This window comes from Myotis daubentonii, chromosome 15, assembly GCF_963259705.1.
Source record: "Myotis daubentonii chromosome 15, mMyoDau2.1, whole genome shotgun sequence".
Classification (NCBI taxonomy): Eukaryota; Metazoa; Chordata; class Mammalia; order Chiroptera; family Vespertilionidae; genus Myotis; species Myotis daubentonii.
In genome coordinates, this window is record NC_081854.1 from 2,776,841 (window position 1) to 2,793,079 (window position 16,239).

General features: G+C 51.6%; 3 protein-coding genes and 1 long non-coding RNA gene across 4 annotated transcripts in view; 3 read left to right on the top strand and 1 right to left on the bottom strand.

Moving 5' to 3' along the window:
• The window catches only part of LOC132217247 (leukocyte immunoglobulin-like receptor subfamily A member 6), a 3,443-nt gene extending 1,639 nt beyond the window's left edge, over window positions 1-1,804 (top strand). Inside the window, exons 6-7 of the mRNA XM_059667343.1 lie at window positions 1,122-1,235; window positions 1,698-1,804. Of these exons, the coding sequence (XP_059523326.1) occupies window positions 1,122-1,235; window positions 1,698-1,804 (221 nt within the window). The remainder of the gene's footprint in view (window positions 1-1,121; window positions 1,236-1,697) is intronic.
• On the top strand, window positions 1,063-3,574 carry LOC132216514 (leukocyte immunoglobulin-like receptor subfamily B member 4). Its single transcript, XM_059665759.1, has 4 exons — window positions 1,063-1,235; window positions 1,963-2,015; window positions 2,803-2,955; window positions 3,035-3,574. The coding sequence occupies exons 2-4, from the start codon at window positions 1,971-1,973 to the stop codon at window positions 3,176-3,178; spliced, it is 342 nt and encodes a 113-aa protein (XP_059521742.1). The 5' UTR covers window positions 1,063-1,235; window positions 1,963-1,970; the 3' UTR covers window positions 3,179-3,574.
• Window positions 3,575-6,963: 3,389 nt separating this feature from the next.
• On the top strand, window positions 6,964-9,254 carry LOC132216516 (uncharacterized). The gene is made up of 2 exons (XR_009448765.1): window positions 6,964-7,197; window positions 9,115-9,254. It is a non-coding gene; the product is annotated as an uncharacterized LOC132216516 (long non-coding RNA).
• Window positions 9,255-12,766: 3,512 nt separating this feature from the next.
• Window positions 12,767-16,049, bottom strand: LOC132216515 (leukocyte immunoglobulin-like receptor subfamily A member 6). The gene is made up of 6 exons (XM_059665760.1): window positions 15,880-16,049; window positions 15,460-15,744; window positions 15,022-15,324; window positions 14,512-14,808; window positions 13,878-14,252; window positions 12,767-13,224 (listed from the first exon to the last, which is right to left on the bottom strand). Exons 1-6 carry the CDS (start codon window positions 15,962-15,964, stop codon window positions 13,103-13,105), a joined length of 1,467 nt encoding a protein of 488 aa, XP_059521743.1. The 5' UTR covers window positions 15,965-16,049; the 3' UTR covers window positions 12,767-13,102.
• Between the last annotated feature and the right edge of the window lie 190 nt (window positions 16,050-16,239).

The following is a 16,239-nucleotide window of genomic DNA, read 5'->3' on the forward strand; positions in this document are numbered from 1 at the left end:
AGATGTGGGGGCACAGGCTGGGGAGGGGGAGCTGGGCTCATGTGGGGAGAAGGCAGTCCCTACCACTCACTTGTCATCCCTCATCCCTATGAGGCTCTGAGTTGGGCCCACAGAGGGGTAAGTGAGGGGCTCTCTGGGGAGGTGGTGGGTTCCTCCATGGGGACAGGGGCTGAACCATGGGGGTTAAGGGGTTCAGGCCACTCTGGATTCGCTGACTTGGACACTCCTTCCCCTGTCTGGGCCTCAGTGTCTCCAAGTGTGAAAGGAGAGAATCCTTGTCCAGAGCTTACATTTCCTGTCAGTTCTGGCCCTGACCTCCTGGAAGAGGGGCCTCATAGGGAAGCCCACAGGATGTGATGTTATGGGGCCTGTCCCCTCTGTCTCAGTGGCGGCGACACTGTACAGGGAGGGACAGGCAGGACAAGGGTCCGGGCACCAAGTCCTCCCCCTCAGCTCAGGCTCAGCTCAGAGGAGGGAACAGGGTGGATCAGCCCTGGTTCAGCTCCTGGCTCTGCTGCTCCTGCTGTAGGGCTGGGCGGTCCCTTCTCTCCTCTGAGTGTTGGGTTCCTGTCTGCTCATCCCTGGTTCCATCCTGCTCACAGGCTGCTGGGAGATGAGGTGACAGAAGGGTCTCACAGAGCTCAGGAAGGCAGAGCCCCCAGGCCGACCTTCCAAAGGGGGTGTCAGGGCCTGCAGGGTGGGGATGGATGAGGGAAAGACTCAGAGTCCACGCTACACCCTTCCCCTCCTGTCCCTGCTGTGCTGGGGGCAGGTACTGAGGAAGGACCCTCAGCTCCAGATGAGACGTGGACAGGCCCCTGCAGAGGAGGAGCCCAGAGCAGGAAGCTGGTGTCCTCCTGGGGGGCAGCATGAGGACAGCACAGGGAATCCACAGCCCTGGTTCCAGTCCCAGCCCTGCCCCGTCCAGGCTGGGTGACTTGGGGCTCGTGATTAACCTCTCTGAGCCTCAGTGAAGTGGGTGGTGGGGTCAGCCTTCCTCGTGCATGACTGTTGTGAGGTGAGAGGAGATGCGTGACAGACCCCAGCATGTGCCCCTCACACACAGTAGGTGCTCATTAAAAAACACCATTGCCTCATTCTTGACATCACTTGTGTCCAAGGTCAAGAATGGTACCTGTACGTCCTGACTGGGGTCTCGGTGGCCCTGGTCCTGCTGCTCTCCCTCCTCCTTCTCCTCCTCCGACACCGACGTCAGAGCAAAGGCAGGACGTCAGGTGAGTAGGGAACGGGGTTACCTGGGTCATAGGAGGGGGGCTCAGAGCACCTACCACAGGAAACCAAATGGATGGAGAAGGTCCAGCTGGGAAAAGGATTTCTCCAGAATCTCAAATCAGAAAGTCTTGAAAGAAAACAATGTCAGCACCGATGTACAAATGTAATCTTTCATCATTTTCAGTCTCATGAAATATGCACACCAGTGAGTGGTCAGGTTCCTTCTTTCCTGTGGAATCACAGCGGGAGGGGATCCTAACCTCCCAGGGCTGATTCTGTCCCTCTTGACCAGCCCAGAGAGGGTCTCATGTCCAACCTCCTGCAGAGATCACAGACCCAGAGCCCAAGGACAGAGGCCTGCAGATCATGTAATTCCTGCCCCAAAGACCTGAGACTCCCACAGCCCATAGCCCCGCCTCCCCCAACCCCTGCCCTGGCCCTAACTCTCCTGTCTCCTCCCCCAGCTGCAGCCCAGCAGCTGATGCCCAGGAGGATCTCCTCTGTGAGAAAAAGAGACAGCTGGCCTGGGGGAGGGGGCACAGGGATTTGGGAGATGACGGGGGAGGGTTAGGCTGGGAGCATGTGGGGTCAGGGTGAGGACTGAGATGCACACTGTGACCTGGCTCTGCACATCACCCTGGGTTAGTGGCCCATCTGGGACAGGTGTGGTCTACAGCCTTGAGATCTCGGGGACCTGCCAGGAGACACACCTCTGTTCTCCCCCAGCAGATGCTGCCATGAAAGACCCACAGCCTGGGGAGAGCGTGGAGCTGGACCCTCAGGTGAGACCCCTGCTCCTGTCCAGGCCACCAAGGACCTTCTGTTGCCCAGTATAATCCAATGGACCCTCCCCTGTCCCACCTCACCTGCTTCTCAGCAGCGTCCACACTGACCTCCCCTCTGGGCCCCCTGGTCATCCTGCTGTGACTCACTCTCCTGGTTTCCTTGTGACCTCATGGCCCCTCCTACGTGGCCCCCTTTGCTGGCCCCTTGTCCTCTTTCTGACCTTGTGCAGCCCCAGGTCTCAGGAGGAGGCAGGAATGAGTGACTCACCCACAGGTCGCCTCGATCCCCTTCATTCATTCAGCCAGCAGATGTGACAGGGCTGTTTCTTGGTTCCATTTAGGGCCCACCGTGCAGCCCTGAGTCACACTGTCTCCACACGCCTCGAGCTCACCTGTGGGCGAGGGAGACAATATGCAAACAAGCAGACAGTGTCCCAGAGAGCAAAGTGCTGTGAAGGAACATAAAGCAAGAGGAGGGGATAGAGTGCATGGTGGGGGGACAGGGAAAGAGCGGGTACAAAGGTCCTGAGGCAGGACATGCTTCTTCAGGAGGATGGGCCATGAGGCTGGAGCCCAGTGAGCAAGAGAGAGCGCGTTAGGATAAGAGTCAGAACCATAGAAGCATCCAGAGGCCCCAAGGCTCAGGAAGTCCCTGCAGATTCCACCAGGAGAGGGACCTGATCTATCTAAAGTGTCAATCATCTCTCTGGCAACATGAGGATAATAGACAGGAGGATTTCTACTGTGGAATCAAGGAGACACTGTTCTGTCTCACTGTCCCCAGCAGAACAGGCAGGGTGAAGGCCCCCAGGGAGTGACGTACGCCCAGGTGAACTGCTCAAGACCAAGACCCAGGCAGGGAATGGCCACCTCTCCTTCCTCACTGTCAGGGGTATTGCTGGACTCAAAGGGCAGACAAGCAGGAGAGGACAGACAGGTGGGTCACATCCTCCCCAGGCCCCGAGGCTTCTCAAACCCCAACCAAGTGTCATCCCTCTCTCCCCCCCCTGCTCCAGGCTGCACCTGAAGACCCCCAGGATGTGACCTACGCCCATCTGAACCTCTTGGCCCTCAGCCGGGAGACAAGTGCACCCCCTTCCTCCGCATCAGAGGAGCTCCCACAAGAGCCCAGCGTGTACGCTGCCCTAGCCACCCACTAGCCCAGGAAGGACCCAGACCCCATGCTCCAGGGAGGGGGCCTTCAGGGACCCCAGAAGGCATGAGAACTTCCCCCATGGACACTCAGCTAGTGACCCCCGCCGGCCTGGAGACCAGATGTGGACCCCCAGCAGCTCCTGGGACCCTCTGGGAGTCTCCTGGTTCTATAGTCAAAGATAACCAAGCCCTAACCTGTTTGGCTCAATGGATAAAGCATTGGCCTGCGGTCTTAAAGGTCCTAGCTTTGATTCCAGTCAAGGGCACATGCCTGGGTTGTGGGCTCAATTCCCAGTGGGGGCTTGCAGGAGGCAGCCGATCAATGATTCTCTCCCATCATTTGTGTTACTATATCTCTCTCCCTCTCCCTTCATCTCTGAATTCAATAAAAATAAAGATTACAAAAAATAACTAATATGCCTACATTCTGGAAATGAAGCAACAGACTTTTCAATAATCAATGTGTGAACCAAAACATAAGTGCATATTTTAGATTAAATGATCATGTAAATACTACACATTAGGCCTATAAAATGATGAGATTAAAAACCATGAATGAATACATTAGAAAATTTAAAAAAACCTTTACAAATTAATGTCCTAAGTTATTATATCAAGAATTGAAGGCCTGGGGCGGGTCTGGGTGGAGTGGGGATGTGGAGGACAGATAGGGGATATCTGTAATACTGTCAACAATAACACATACACTTAAACAAAGAATTTAGAAAGTTTGCTATGAATCTTTAGCTCCGTAGAGGACTGGGTAAGAAAGAGGTGGCATGCATGCACAATGAAATAGAAATCAGCCAAAGAGAGAGAGAGAGAGAGAGAGAGAAAGAGAGAGAGAGAGAGAGAGAGAGAGAGAGAGAGAGAGAGAGAGAGAGAATGAAATGCTGATATTGAGACCACAGGGATGGACCTGGAAGGCATTATGCTGAGTGAAATAATTCAGACAGGGACAGATTTCACTTGTACCTGGAATTTATTTATTTATTTATTTTGTACCTGGAATTTTTAACATCAGCAAACCAAAGGGAACAAAAACAGACACATGGAAATGAGGAACAAGCTGATGGGAGGGGAGTAGGGATGGGTGGAAAGGGGAAGAGAAAATACTCAATAATGTGAGATAACTTTATGAAACTGATATGATATTGTATACCCACAATCTATATTAATAATAGCCTACGTGGTTGTCTCGCACTCATGTCGTCACAAGATGGCTGTGCACACAGTGGAGGCGGAGCCTGGTGGCCGCTCCATGCGATGAGGCCTGGGTGTCCCACAGCTCTGTGTGGCAGGGAGGTGGCCGATCCCGGCGTCTCTGCTGCCTTGTGTGGAGGAGGCGGGTCACGGCAGGGGAGGGCAGTTGTGGGCGATCGGGCTGGCAGGGGAGCAGTTAGGCATCAATCAGGCTGGTAAGGGAGCAGTTAGGGGGCAGTCAGGCTGGCAGGCAGAAGCATAGGGGAAATCAGGCAGGCAGGTGAGCGGTTAGGAGCCAGTGGTCCTGGATTGTGAGAGGGATCCTAGATTGGAGAGGGTGCAGACCAGGCTGAGGGACACCCCTCTCCTGTGCATGAATTTCGTGCACCGAGCCTCTAGTACTTTAATAAAAATATTCATTAGTAAGAGAAGAGCAAATTTTACACATGAAGATGTAAGGAGATACATGATAAGGACAGGAGGAGGAGGGGTGACTGCTGAGACAAAAACCCAGGAACATCTACAAAGGCCCCCCCCCCCAATTCAGTTTTGAAAACATGAATCACATGAATAAATCTCAGCCTGAATGCCCGAGAGAACATGGGAGAAAGCACACGTGTTTAATACTAACGATGGAAGGGCAGACAGCATGACCCATTGTGCAGGGTTCAAAAACACAGGGCATCCTGAACAATTGGATGGCCACGTATTACACACGGCATTTAAAATGGACACCGTTGGGCGCAAAATTTACTAAATGGGCACAGATGACAAACAAATCTCTATCGCTGTCTACACCAAGCATGTCAAACTCATGGCCCGTGGCCTCATGTGGCCCACAACCAATATTTTTGTGGCCAAGCCAATATAACGGTATGTACAAAATGTTTTAATAAAAATTTTGTAAATCAATTTTTACAATATCCTGTTATACATAATTATTAATAACAAATGACAACGTTTGCTAATGACTGATGACTATAATCGTGTTGCATTCATTTCCCTTATGAGCCTTACGTGCCTTACGCGCAGGCGCACCATTTCTCTCCGCTAATGCCAGCAGCGAATATTTCAGTGGCAGATGGCCACATCGTTAGTCTTGTACTGACTTGTTTGGTGTGTGCAACAGGAAATATTTCGTTTTCAGAGAACAAGAAAAATAGGTTGATTTGCGTGATGCTTTTTAATCTGTGCAGTTGTTCAGTGTCTGGTAGGTTAATGTTCAATAAAAAATATTAATTTTTTTTAAAAAATGTTCTATTATTTTATGTGAATGATGACTCATTTATTTCAGCCCTTCGTATTCGGCATGTCTCTATTGAAATAAGCCTACGTTTCCATGAAAATGGAAGCTTTTGTTTTTTTTTGCGGCCCACATACACCTAAACCTTGTTTATTTGGCCTGTGGTAGCCTTTGAGTTTGACATGCCTGCTCTATATGGATTAAATACAATGACTGTGTCATCCAAAATTGTCCCAGGCCCTGCAGCAGTGGCTCAGTTGGCTGAGAGACATCCTGTGCACCGAAAGGTTGCCGGTTTGATCCCAGGTGGGGGCACGTATAAAAGGCAAACGATGGATGTTTCCCTTCTTCTTATTCTTGTTCCTGATCTTCTTGTTCGTCTCTCCCTCTTCTCTCTCTTTCCCCGCCTCTCTCTCTCCCTCAAAAATTGTCCACAACCAAAGTCCTGTGCATGAGGCTTCCTTGGCGATTTCTTCCCAAAACTTAAGAAATGCAGGCACCCAACCCCCCAAGATTACACACACTTTTCCTAGTGAAAGAATAAGAAGAAACACATCCGAACACTTTCCATCAGGCCAGGAGAATGCCAACCAGAGCTCGTCCCCTGCAATTCAACGCCAACATGATCCCCAACTTGGGGTGCGGCAAGGTGGGGACTTCACACCAGGACCCCAGTGTCACCCCGGGAACGGCTCCCCTGTCTCCACACAGATTTGGTGAAGCCGACGCTGTGGTTCCTTCTCTGGAACCTCACTCCTCTCCCATGCCAATCCCAGTGGCTTCCGCTTATTTCTGTGAGTTACCCCGCTTTCCTGTCACTGTTCCTGTCACTGTTGATTCTCTTGCTTGTTTGGACTGTGACCCCGTGTTTGAGGACCAATAGCCCAGCATTTCTACGTGTTTGGAGGAGAAGTGACATGTGGAGGGTGCCTTCAGTCAGCCCTTTCCTGTGAGGTCCGACGGCAAGGTCCCCGCAGGGTCTCCTACCTGCACGTGAGCTCCTTGTCCCGTGTCATCTGCCCGACTGCACCCCTGCGTGTCTCAGGCAGGGGCCCTGCTCCTCCACAGCAGGGCTGACACAGGGAGGGAAACAGTACCAGGAGAGGAAATACTTGCTGGGGGCGGACAGTCTGCAGACCTCACAGCGCTCACTGCATTCACAGTCTGAATTGCCTCTCACCTGTGTTTGCAGAAAAAATTCAGTTTGAGAAGGAGAGTCCTGCCCAGGGAGAGGGAGCACTGAGGAAGCAGAAGTGGCTCGGACGTTGCGAAAGAAGCAGAACCAGAGAACGGGGGTGCTATTAATAGAACAAGGAAGTCGCTAGAGGGACGTGCTAGGGGAGAGAGAGACCAGGCCAAGAGGGAGACGTTTTATTTTACTTTTTAAAAATTTATTTCTTGTTGGCTGGAGAAGATGGCGGACGAATAGGCAGATCTTTACGCACCTCCTCCGGGGGCCAGACTGGAAATAGGACTGAACTGGGGAACATGCACCCGCAGTTACCAACTGAGGTCCAGCTGAGGAGGAGGCAGACACATCAAGGAAGGACAGAAAACACCCAGAGACCAGCAGGAAGGGTAAGGCCTCGGGAGGGGCTGCCCCAGCTCTCACGGGGGAGAGGGGGTTGGGGGGAGGAAGGCCGAGGGTGAGGAGGGGTCTCTTGGCTGTGGGTGGGTTATTTTACTGAGGAGATCAAGGCCCGGAACCCAGGCTGGGCTGCACAGCCCGGAGCACCCGAACCGAGACCGTGTAACATCCAGCTGTATAACATCTGGCAGGGCTGCTGGCCAACCGGGTCAGACATAATGCTGCAGGGTTGTTGTTTTTTGCTGTGTGTAACAACTGTTCATTTATTTGTATCGCTGAATAGTATTCCATTGCATGGATATGCTGGTTTGTTGAGCCGGTTCATTTGTTGATAATACTTGGGGTTTATTTACAGTTTTTTTTAAAAAATTTATTTATTAAACAAACAAACAAACACCCCCCCCCATGGCTGCCACACACACACCAGAGCACAGAATTTTCATTTGCAGGCTTCAGTGGCGGGAAGGTGCCCGAGGAGAGGCTGGGGTAGGAAGCAGTGGGGTGCGGGGGAGACAGGGAAAAGAGGCGACTGGGAGGCCTGCAGTTGGCTCCCTCTTCACCCCACCAATGAAACAGCCATTTTCCAGAGAGGCTCAGGCCCATTCCAGATGCCATGGCTCAGGAAAAGGGAAAAACCCAGCCCTCAGTGGTGACACAGCTGCCCCCGCCCCCCAGGCACCCTGCCTACCACACCCTACATCTTCTATCTACAGAGGAGACAGCCGCAGAGGCCAAGCCAACTGGTTTGAACCGTCTCAGGAAGCGTCAGTCACTGGCCTGGGGGTGGGGCTGCGTGCCTGTGTTTAGCACCCAGGACCCTCACGGGAGAGCTGAGAGCCTGAGAGAAACTCCAGGTTTCCAATGGGCTGCATAAGTGGATCTCTGCCCAGCTGAGGGCAGGAAGATATTCCCGGGGCACTCTGAGAGGAGTAGCTCTGGGAGAGGAAACATACCATCCCTTTCCCTGAAATCTGAATGGCACCTCCCACTTAGGGGATTCCCAGAGGTCTACACTCCCAATTCAACCGGAAGCTCTTTCAGAAACAGACTTTTGAGTGATTAAGATGGACAGCTGGCTGGCAGGTGAAGGCAGGTGGAGGCGGAGCCTGGGAAACCTGAGGGAGGTTGCTGACCAGACCCTGTGTCTCATGCTGCGAAGACAGATTGGGAAAACAAAACCAGAAAAAAAGTATAAGAAGAGAGAGAGAGAGAGAGAGAGAGAGAGAGAGAGAGAGAGAGAGAGAGAGGAAAATAGAATTAGAAAAGGAAACAGAGAAGTATGAAGTTTAAAGCCACCTGCCTGAATCTATAGCTGACCCCCAGCATGTGGCTGCCTCTGCTTGGCTTGTCTACATGTGGGGAAAACCAAAACAGGGGTCAGGGGTGGGTCAGCCAACGTCGCCAGGCTCCCTGGGATTGGCCTCCGCTTTCCTCCACCTGCTGGCTGGCTGCCCTGCTTAGGCACTGAAAAGGCTTAGCCTCTGAAACAGCCTCTGGTGGCATCAGGACCTTGGGGTGACTGCCTTTCCCATGAGGGGAGGTTCCCTGTGCACTTCAGGGAAGAGGGTGGGTGTGCGTCCCTGTCCCCTGAGCCCCACCTCTGAGTCTGCCCTGGATGGTTCCCTGACTCAGCAGGCAGAGCCCCTAGTAGTCACGTGGGTAGAGCCTTGGAAGTCCAGAGGCTGGGTCTGTGGGAGCTAGAGCTGGTGTTTCTCTCAGGTCTCCCATGAGTTCCCTGGAAAGTGTGTGTGTGTGGGGGGGAATGGCCCCATCCCAAAGCAACTCACTGACAACCCCTGCCACTGCCCAGCCTTCTGACCCCCGGCCTATGTTGCTGACCCCTCAGTAGGACTTCAAGTGCTGGGTGGGGCGGATGCTGGAAAGTGGAGGTCGTTGCTTTTCCTCAGGCTGATGCTACTTGGAGTGGATCGATTGCTCCTCCCAAGAAGAATGGCGGCTGTGGTATTGGTGGATGCTCTAGCACCGGGTCCCGGTGGCCGAGCCTCCACACCTCTCCCCAAAGCCGGACACCCCAGACTCTCCGTGGGTGAGTCCAGTCTTCACATTCTCCCTCTACCTGTGGATGAGTGGCTGAAAACAAGTTTTGTGTGTTGACCCTTTATTAATTTATTTCAATTATTTTAAAAAATATTTTAAATTGATTTCAGAGAGGAAGGGAGGGGTAGAGAGAGAGAGAGAGAGATAGAAACATTAATGATGAGAGAGACTGCTTCCTGCATGCCCCACACTGGGGATAGAGCCTGCAACCCAGGCATTTGCCCATGACCAGAATCAAACCTGGGACCCTTCAGTCCACAGGCTGACACTCTATCCACTAGGGCAGTGGTTCTCAACCTTCTGGCCCTTTAAATACAGTTCCTCATGTTCTGGTGACCCCCAACCATAAAATTATTTTCGTTGCTACTTCATAACTGTAATGTTGCTACTGTTATGAATCATAATGTAAATATCTGACATGCAGGATGGTCTTAGGCGACCCCTGTGAAAGGGTCGTTCGACCGCCAAGGGGGTCGCAACCCACAGGTTGAGAACCGCTGCACTAGAGCTTTTTATTGTTTTTTTTTTGGTTAATCCTCATCCAAGGATATTTTTTCCATTGATTCTTTTTTTTAAAAAATATATATTTTATTGATATTTTACAGAGAGGAAGGGAGAGGGATAGAGAGTTAGAAACATCGATGAGAGAGAAACATCGATCAGCTGCCTCCTGCACACCTCCTACTGGGGATGTGCCCACAACCAAGGTACATGCCCTTGACTGGAATCGAACTTGGGACTTTTCAGTCCACAGGCTGACGCTCTATCCACAGAGCCAAACCGATTAGTGCAGTTCTTGCCCCTTTTATATGAAATTGAAGAGACCTTAGAAAAGAGAAAAATCTAGGTGCCCTATGGATGGGGCTGGAGCTGTCCAGGACCCAGTGCTGAATTCACAGCACCTCTCAGGATTAGCATACAAATAGAAGAGAATTAGGAGAGATCGTGGTGGTCCATGGTCTTAAGATAAACGTCCTAGATACGCACCCACATTCCTGGTTAAGGCTGGGCCAGGTCTGGGTCAGCTCGACCTCTTGTAAAAGATGAGCTGTCCTGACTTGTGGATTCTGTGATGACAACTTTGTGGTATCAGGTTTGCTCTCTTCATTCATCAGGAAAAGGGGTGAACTCCCTGTGGAAGTTTTTATAGCAGAGGTTTTGATGACTTATTTTTCAGTTGTTAAGGTGAAGCTCAAGAGGCAAGTTCACAGGATGTGGTGGGCAGAGTCCCCACACCACAGTGTGTGCAGGGCACAAGGTACCGGTCACACAGGAAGTGGACCAGCTCTCCTCACCCCCAAAATAGCAGATGCTGAGGGTCTGACTTGAGCCACATCTCTGAACTGTCCTGTGTAGTTTTCCTAAACTCTACAATCACATATTGATTTTAACATAGCTCGCTGCCGTGTGAAAGTCAAAACAATTATTCCATTTATAGTATTTAATATTCCGGTGCTATGCTAATGAATAAAATGGTTAAGGATATGAAACAATTTTCAGCTGAAATATGAAATTCTCTCCCACTGAATATCTATTCGGCCTTCTACTAGTTGCACATATAACTCTCCTGACAACAAAAAGCAGAGTGGCAGTTGGATTCTGCATCTCTAGAAGAGAAGGAAACCTACAATATCAAGTGTTTGTTGTTTTACGGAAATCATCTTTTTGTGTGCATTGTGGGGAAGCACAGGGCTTGGTTGGAAAGTCTCTAAGGAGGGTTCTCTGCTAGGTCGGAGGCCTCTAGGCAGTGGTTCTTAACTTTCCTAATGCCATGACCCATTAATACAGTTCCTCATGTTGTGGTGACCCCCAACCATAAAATTATTTTTGTTGCTACTTCATAACTGTAATGTTGCTACTGTTATGAATCATAATGTAAGTATATGATATGCAGGATGTATTTTCAGGGGTCACGACCCACAGGTTAGAGCCAGGGGAACCTTGCCCAAGGCAGCAGACCCTGCCTTGACCTTTCCAAACAAGTCTGAGTCTCCGGGTGTTTTGCTGGAATCTTTATGTTTAGACTTCAAAACGTCCTTGCATAAAGGACGCATATGCTTTCTCAAGGATGCTCACCCTTCTGATAGTATCTAGTAGTTTATTTTAGTTCAAACTGTTATTACAATAAAAGCCTAAGGAGGCAGGTGAATGGGGCTTCCTGGTTGCTATAGCCAAGCAGTCCCTTAGCCCTCTCTTTCACAGAAACATGTATCAGAGTAATCCATTCATCCGTCGTTCAGGGTCTGCTGTTCAGTCCCAGCAGTGTATGAGTCAAACCACAGTTTCTTCTATCAGAGATCAGAGAGAGGAGAGAGGGGAAGAGAGAATGAGACACAGTGAATTAGTTTGGCACATTTGCCACAACAAAATACAATTAATTAGGTGGCTGAAGACAACAGAAATTAATTTTATTAGAGTCTGGAGATGAGAGAGATTCATTGACAGATGGAGATAGAGATAGATAGATGATAGATAGATAGATAGATAGATAGATAGATAGACTGAAACACAGATACATAGACACACAAATATTATACAAAGGGATACATAAGTAGGTGTATAGATTTGCAACTTCCCAACATATGCTATCATCAGTCTCCATTACCTGCCCTGCTCTCTAGGTAAGGTTTTCATATATCAGGCCCAAGGGTAACTTTTCCCAACTTTACTGAGATGTAATTGACATATAACATTGTGTAAGGGTTAGGTGACAACGTGTGGATGTGATACATGTAAATATTGCAGTATGACACAAGGTCAGCCTTAGCTAACAATCCCATCGAAAAGGCACATAATTGCTCCTTCTTTTGGTGGTGAGAGCCTTTAGGATATAATCTCTTAACTAATTTTGGGGTGATATGATACAGTATTGTTTACTGTGATCACCATACTGTACATCAGCCCCTCAAATTGTTCATCTTATCACTGAAAGTTGATACTCTTTCACCAACATCTCTCCTTTCCCCACACTCCCTGTGGTAGCCATCATTCTTCTCTCTGTTTCTACTAGTTTGGCCTTTTCAGATCCCACACATACGTGAGATTAATCAGCATCTGTCTTTATCTGTCTGATTGATCTCACGTAGCATAACGCCCTCCAGGTTCCTCAGGGTCATTACGAATGGCAGGGTTTTCTTCTCTCTTGTGGCTGAATAATAATCAATTTTATGTCGATTCAGAAATGGGCATCTCCCACCAGTCAGAGCGTCCTACACATGTGCTTGCAGGGGCAGCACTCCCCCAGACAGCCCCCACAAACACTGAGGTGCTGATGCCACATGGGGCAGCTCTGGGGAAATGACACGGGTGGCATCTGGTGAGGAGAGGAAAGACTGTGGGTCCAGGGAGGGTTCGAGCATCATGTTGGATTTTTAATTCCCAGCTTGCACCTGGCTTAGCCCATTTATTCAGTTATGGAGCCCAGGTTAACCCCTGTGAACTGAGGAGATGAAGAAGCGATCATGCCCATCTGGTAATGTGGTGATTAGAAATAAAGAATATTTTATTACATGAACGTGGAGGGGGGGGGGATGAGGTGTTAGATGTGGGGACTCACACCAGCCATGTGGGATGGACCCTCAAGTTAAGGGTTGAGAAAAGAAGGGGGGGTCATCACAGAAAGTTAACCAAGACAGGGAGAGAAAATAGACATTAAACGGAGGAAGAGTCCAGGGAACACACAGATATTTCCTTCACCCAAATCATGTTTATTCCCCTGGACATTCCCAGAAGACAGTTTCCCCAACTATGGTCCCGACTTTCCTTCAGCACCTCCTGGGATCATGAGATGGGCTCCAAGGCCCCCTATCTCTGAATAGTTCACTGTTCCCTCTGTGTTCACGTCTTGGCTGCATTGCGGGTCCTTTTCAGGCTGTTTTGAGCCTCAAATAGCAGCATCCCAAGCACCACCAGGACCAAGCCGGCCACGCCCATCCGGATGGAATTCCCCATGGTGTAGTCTTGGGGGTGGGAGGTGAACAAAGAGGTCACAGAGATCAGAGCGGACCAAAGTCACCCCAGAAACCCTGGATGTCTACCCAGGACACCCACCTCCCTTTGACAGGAAATGACCTTCTACCCCCAGCCCCATAACTGGGATGTCTCCCACTCACCCATCTTGAGGTCTGACCTATTTGGTGACAGGCTGAGGGTGTCAGCTGTTCCTGAGAATCATGACATAAGGGTGTGAGTGAGGACCTGGGGAGATAGGAGTTTTCCTCCTGGGCCCAGTGCTCTCAGATGCCCCACTTCTCAGATGATGACTTTCACACCGTCCCTCCATGAGCCTGTCTCTACTAGGCCAGGTTCCATGGGCTCTTCGTTGGATAACTCAGCCTCCTGTGATCCCTGAGTTCAGAACTTGTTCTGAGTGACTTCGGTAAGAGCTGTACTTCTCGAGTTGAGGATGATGGGAAACAATGATCTCAATGCAGAAATAATTTGGAGTTGTGTGTTTCATGTCTTGTTGGAGACACAGAACTCATAAGGCTAAGCACCTACAACTGAGAGATCCCACTAAGTCGACAGCTGAGGACCCAGGGTCCATGGAGGAAGGGTTGGTGGCAGAGGATTCAGAATATCCTGTCAATGGCAAACCCCTAGGCCCCTGCACTTCTTGCTGTCTGAGAATCTCCAGAGACAGGACCCCGAGGTGACAGCTCAGCAACAGGGTCAGGGCCCTCACCTGAGACCAGGAGCTCCAGGGGATTACTGGGGAGTGACAGCAGGAAGGGGGATGTGCTGTGTGAGCTGTAGCACCTGTAGGTGCCCCCGTGGGCTGAGGTCACAGGGCTCATGGAGAACTCTGCCTGGAACTGCTGAGCTCGGTGCTTTGATCTCAGACCCAGGGGGGGATCGGCTACCCCCTCCTTGGACAGAAGGAACGTGTCCCTCGGGCTCTGTGACTGACACAGCAGGGTCACGTTCTCTCTTGAGGCCACCCTGGGGCCTGGCTGCACCGAGAGGGAGGGTCTGTCAGGCAGGTGTCCTAGAGAGAGGGAGGGAGGGAGGGTGAGGGCTGCCCCCCCCACCTTGTTCTGCTCCGAGAGTCACCAGATCTCTCTCTGAGGACCCTCCTCTGTCTGTCTCTGTTTCTCTGAGTCTCCCCTCTCCCCTTCCACCCACTTGCCTCACTCTGTCTCTCTCCCTCCCTGGGGCCCTGCACCTTCATTCTAGCCTCACCACTTGGGACCCCAGCAGGGCCTCTGCAGAGTCTGGGTCCCTGATTGAACCCACTGGCTCCTCACCTGCCACCAGGATGTCCAGGGGGTCACTGGGGGCCGACCACGCAGAGGAGAGTTTGTATCGACCATAGCATCTGTACCGGCCCCCGTGAGAGCTGCTTTCAGTGTCTAGAAGGAAGTTGGCTTGAGAGAGCCCAGCCTGGGGCTGCTGTACAAGACTCTGGAGGAGGTCCCATCCCCCCTCCTTGTGCAGAGCGAATCTGTCATAGCCGACATCAGAGCGACACTGGAGGGTCAGGCTCTGTCCAGAGGCCACGATGGGGCCCTGCTGGGTTAGGAGGGAGGGCTTCCCAGACTCACCTGGGAAGACCAGACATGAGTTATAGGGGTTGTTCCTCCCATAAGCCTCATTCTCCCATCCTGGCATCCAGGTCTCACTTTTTCTATGTTTCTGACTCATGAGCCCCTTTGCTCCACTCACCCCACCCTCTCACATGGGGCTCCCCTCAGAGCAAGGATCCCAGTAATGTGATTGCTGCCTCAATCCTTGGGTGAGACAAGAATGGGACTCACCTGGGACCAGGAGCTCCAGGGCATCACTGGGTGGTGACCATACCTGCAGGCTCTCTCTGTAGCAGCCATAGCATCTGAATGTCCACCTGCGGCTGGGGGTCACAGGGCCCACAGAGAACTTGGCCCGTGATGTTTCTCTGGGCTGTGGCTGTGTGTCCTGCATCCAGGAGAGCCTGTGATCTCCTGTCTTTGTCAGAATGAACCTGTGAAATCCCTGCCATGAGCTACACGCAAGGGTCACATTTCCCCCTGAGGTCACGACAGGGCTGGGCAGGGCTGAGAGGCTGGGTTCATGGTAGTATCCTAGGAGAGACAGAGACTGTATGTTAAATGGACCTCATGTCCCCCAGAGCTGGGCTGTGAGAGGGGGACACCCTGAGAGCAGACCTACTTCCTAAGGGCAGAGCCTGAGGCTGGGACCCCTGAGTGTCCTCTCACCTGTCACCACCAGCTCCAGGGGGTCACTGCGCTCTGACCAGCCAGTGGGGCTGAGGTAGTGACAGTGATATCTCCCTGCATCACGCTCTGTCATGCCTGTGATGGGGAACTTGGCCTTGTCCGTGGGCTTCCATTGGGTCTGTGTGTTCCAATCCACCTGTTTTCCCTCCTTGTAGAGATGAAACTTCTGGGCCTCCAGGGTCCCCTCACACCAGAGGGTCACAGGGCTCCCATAGGGGATCACAGAGCCTGGCTCAGCCGAGAGGGTGGGTTTGGGGAGGGTCCCTGGAAGGAAACCAGAAGCTGCATTACAAAGCCCTTCCCCACCCTCATCCCCCAGCTCATCCAGCACCTCTGTGCTCCCTCCTGAGCCCCAGGGGTGAAGTAACAGGGGGGACCTGGAGTCTGGGGAGGACTCACCTGCCTGCACACAGATTCTCTGGTCCAGACTCAGCCCTGGAAGAGAGTGTCTGTGAGAGGTTTGCACCTGGACGTTGTAGCTCATTCTCTCTTCTCATGGCCCCCTCTACTCGAGCTGCTTGAGCCTGAGCCTGAGGTTCCCCATGAACAAGGGTTATAGCCACCCCGTCCCCTCCTCCTCCTCCTCCTCCTCCTCCTCCTCCTCCTCCTCCTCCTCCTCCTCCTCCTCCTTCTCCTCCTCCTCCTCCTCCTCGTGTCCACAACTGACCGAGGCAGAGAAGAGCAGAGAGGATGGACATCATGGCGTCTGCTCTGAGGGCTCCTGTTCTGCAGATGGAGGAGGCCTGGGCCTGAAGGACA

Coding starts and splice junctions, on each gene's coding strand:
- LOC132216515 (XM_059665760.1), bottom strand. CDS start 15,964: ATGAGCTACAACGTCCAGGTGCAAACCTCTCACAGACACTCTCTTCCA. Junction 15,745..15,879: donor GAGAATCTGTGTGCAGGCAG/GTGAGTCCTCCC, acceptor GTTTCCTTCCAG/GGACCCTCCCCAAACCCACC. Junction 15,325..15,459: donor CCTGGAGCTGGTGGTGACAG/GTGAGAGGACAC, acceptor TGTCTCTCCTAG/GATACTACCATGAACCCAGC.
- LOC132216514 (XM_059665759.1), top strand. CDS start 1,971: ATGAAAGACCCACAGCCTGGGGAGAGCGTGGAGCTGGACCCTCAG. Junction 2,016..2,802: donor GCGTGGAGCTGGACCCTCAG/GTGAGACCCCTG, acceptor CACTGTCCCCAG/CAGAACAGGCAGGGTGAAGG. Junction 2,956..3,034: donor AAGCAGGAGAGGACAGACAG/GTGGGTCACATC, acceptor CCCCTGCTCCAG/GCTGCACCTGAAGACCCCCA.